The sequence below is a fragment of the Caenorhabditis briggsae genome (genome assembly GCF_000004555.2).
Source record: "Caenorhabditis briggsae complete genome, chrIII, whole genome shotgun sequence".
Classification (NCBI taxonomy): Eukaryota; Metazoa; Nematoda; class Chromadorea; order Rhabditida; family Rhabditidae; genus Caenorhabditis; species Caenorhabditis briggsae.
Window position 1 is genome coordinate 2,650,113 of NC_013490.2, and position 1,195 is coordinate 2,651,307.

The 1,195-nt window shown below is 38.7% G+C and overlaps 1 protein-coding gene across 1 annotated transcript in view; it reads right to left on the reverse strand.

Moving 5' to 3' along the window:
- Positions 1 to 824: 824 nt before the first annotated feature.
- CBG20133 overlaps positions 825 to 1,195 on the reverse strand; it is a gene marked incomplete at both ends in the record, with an annotated part of 4,859 nt that continues 4,488 nt past the window's right edge. Inside the window, one exon of the mRNA XM_002640995.1 lies at positions 825 to 960. Within this exon, the coding sequence (XP_002641041.1) occupies positions 825 to 960 (136 nt within the window). The remainder of the gene's footprint in view (positions 961 to 1,195) is intronic.

Consider the following 1,195-nt stretch of genomic DNA (forward strand, 5'->3'; position numbering starts at 1 on the left):
AAAAGGGGAATCTGAAGCGCTCATTTTCACCCTGCGAAGGTCCCATAATAAGAGGATTAGCAAGCTCCGCCCCTTTTTTGACTCGTGCGCGAAAATTGGTGTTATTGCTCAGCGTAAATGGTTCATTAGGAGAAAATAGGTAATTTCGCTAGAATTAGAATGAATAACAATTATATTTTGGTCCATAGGTCGTATCAAGTACCTGGCACCCCCATAGAGAAAGAGGCGTGGCGTATTTTTCAAAAGAATTAGGAAAAAAGTGATTTCCCTATTTTTTGACCCAAACACGGCTATTTTAGCTCAATTTTGCGATTTGACCCACCAGCCGCGACGCGACCGCCACGCATAGGTCAAAAATCTAACTCAAGCTAGACTAGTCGTGTTTGGGCTTATTTTGAAGCTCTCGATGAGCCAAATTTAATTATATTACTTTCATTGTGTTGCGATAAAAATGGAATGACTTCCAGGAGATTCACTTCTCAGAGACTTTTCAAAAATTTCATTTTACGACATCACTACTATGTCTGAGAGCTCCAAATAGTTATTTTTGACTTTTTCAAGTTTTCTGCTTTAAAATGAGCCAAAACACGACTGGTCTATCTCAAATTTGAGTTTTGCCCCACCAGCCGCGACGCGACCGCAAGGCGTAGGTCAAAACTCAAACTCAAGATAGACTAGTCGTATTTGGGCTCATTTTGAAGCTCCCAACGAGCTGGGTTCAATTTTTCGAGTTTTGTTCATCTTGTGCAAGTGTGAAAGTTGAAAAATCGAAAAAAAAAATTTATTATAAAAAAGTTTTCAAATTTTTACTAAAAATTGAGAAATCATATAAAGTCTTCAATTTTTGGAATTTTCGAAAAATTCGAAATTTCCCTAGAAACTTGATTATTATACTTCGCCATTGTGGACACAACTGCTGATGGGCGGCTTGACGGTGATGGTGTTGATGGTCCGGGAGTTCTGGAAAATTTTCGAATTTCTAGAATCATTAAAAATACTTTTTATGACAAAATTACATGTCAGATGCCTCCAAAATGTGATTTTCCCGATTTTTCACGTCTCAAGCTTCAAAATGAGCCCAAACACGACTAGTCTAGCTTAATTTTGAGTTTTGACCTACCAGCCGCGACGCGACCGCAACGCGTAGGTCACAATTCAAATTTGAGCTAGACTAGTCGTGTTTGGGCTCATTTTG